This window comes from Loa loa (assembly GCF_000183805.2).
Source record: "Loa loa unplaced genomic scaffold supercont3.1312, whole genome shotgun sequence".
Taxonomy (NCBI): Eukaryota; Metazoa; Nematoda; class Chromadorea; order Rhabditida; family Onchocercidae; genus Loa; species Loa loa.
This window is the reverse complement of record NW_018109492.1, coordinates 1-2240: the sequence shown is the minus strand read 5'-3', so window position 1 is coordinate 2240 and position 2240 is coordinate 1. Positions and strand designations below refer to the sequence as shown.

The window sequence follows — 2240 nt, the reverse complement described above, 5'->3', positions numbered from 1 at the left end:
CGTCACTTTTACTGGTTTCTTTTATATTACCGGACACATCGGTATTGCAGACCATTTCTGCATTTCGTGAAATCTCCATATCTCGTGATAAATCATTCATACGAAATGGATCTACCACACTCGGTACATCCGGGTGTCGCGAAACGTCACCATTTGTGCTATATGATGTATTTGGCATTTGGATGTCTGTCGTACTATTATGCATTATCTCAGAGTTCTGGGAATGATTCATATTTTTTGGAGTAACTATGTTACGAGAAAGGTCAGCATTACGTACCGATTCACTGTTACTGGAAACGTTAATAACACGCAATTCGATGGGTTCAACGCTACGGCTGATAATTGTTTCACGTGATGGTTCTACGATACGGTTAATAATTGTTTCGCGTGATGGTCCGATGTTACGGCCAATAATTGTTTCACGTAATGGTTCAACGTTACAAATAGATTCGACGGAATGGGCAATTATACTACGAGATGTATCGGTAGTGCGTGATGCATCAGTTGTCCCGTTTGGGACATCTGCCTTTCGAATGACTGGTGAAACAGTATCCGCTGCCGCGGATTTATTTTTCTTGCCTAATTCATGGAAATGATCTTTCAATCTTTTAATTGCTTGAATTGGTTTGTTCACACGTTATAAACACTTTTATGTATTTTTTCTATATATGTTTTTTTAAGTTTTAAATTTTATTTTTTCTTTCGGTTAGTTGGAAAATTTTTCTGCAAAGATTTCAATTTCAAACAATAAAAAATTGAAAATTCCGCATAGATGATAGGAAGATATCAAAAAAAAGAAGAATCTCAGGATGGTCTCTTTTAGGATTATTTATGCTTCGTGCTTAGTTTTATTTGTTTATATAAAAAGTTAAAAAACTATAAAATCAATTATTTTAGGAAAAACTAGAATAATATATAAAGAATAATTATCGTAAAAAGTGCAGTATAAAATCAAAACATCAAAAGTATGCCAAATATCGCAGATTTGCTCGGGGTTAGCTTATTGATCTCAACAAAAGATTAAAATTATGAAAAAAGTATACAGAAAAATGACTGGATGTTTACACTTTTTTTTATCCGTTACTATAGTTTTCAGCTGCCTGATAGAAAATTTTAGATTATGGAAAAAGCACGGCCAACCAGTTCATCAATATATCAAGCTTTCATGGTGCTTTCTCCGAAAATCTCTCAGATACAATCATTTTCGGACCGATCATTTTGCATTGTCAAATTCGATCAGTAAATGTGAATGTACTGCTGAAGAAACAATTCGATACACTAAAACAAGCATTTTCATTTTTAAAAGTAGGGGTCAAAAGCATCATTTTTAGAACACTTTTATTTTTGAAGTTGAAGAACAAAGGTTTTTTCAAATATTATTAGTGACGAATTCGACAACATTTTTTACTACTATCTCATTGGCCAAATCCAACAACGTTTTGTACTAACTCATTTATATATCAAACGATGTTTATTGTCTTACCGTAATCAGCTTTGATAATGTTTGCTGTGATACAGTCACTAGAGATTTTGTAAATTCATGCTATAAAATCCTGCAAAAATATTTTCCAATAAAGTTTTCCAGTGTTATTAATGTATAAACAGTAAATTTATCGCTTGTTTATATGGGAGACTTTAAAAATTTATTTATCATTAAGTCATAAATGATAGCATCCTTTCAAACTAAAGTTAAAATACAAAAATCTATAAATACTTCGCATTCAAACTGACAGAAATCCTTTTCGATTTATTGAAATTTCAGGGGAAATTATTACTTGAAATTGGTTGTTCATTTTCAGGATCGGAAGCATTACAAGGCAATAATTCGTACATTCGTCGAAGAAATATTCCTGATCTCTGCGAGAGTTAGTTTTCTATGTTCGAAACATTTCTTTCTTTATTTTTATGGTATGAATGATAGTAATGGCGCTCAATTTTATGATATTATATATAAGTTCGCTTATCTCTAAACCATTACACATTCATCTTTCGTTTTGGTTTTCATCAAAAATTTTCGACAAAGTTTTTAGAAAATCACATCTAGTGTAATCACAAGAAATATAAGTTTTGGTCGCATTAATCCGAGCCTTCGCAGAATTTGAGAGATTTCAGCTGCAGTAGCACTAGCGATTGGAAAATATAGTTATATGATTTTTGGTACCGTCGATATTTATTAAACAAACATTTTTTGTGTAATAACAGAAAATTGCAACATTTTTTATTTCTCGAAAGTCCCAACT

General features: G+C 31.7%; 1 protein-coding gene across 1 annotated transcript; it reads left to right on the top strand.

The window, feature by feature from the left end:
- Positions 1–248: 248 nt before the first annotated feature.
- LOAG_19077 (hypothetical protein) lies at positions 249–548 on the top strand (the record flags this gene model as incomplete). Its single annotated transcript, XM_020451733.1, has 1 exon — positions 249–548. A coding segment is annotated over one exon (300 nt), but the record flags the coding sequence as incomplete, so codon positions are not given.
- Positions 549–2240: the final 1692 nt, after the last annotated feature.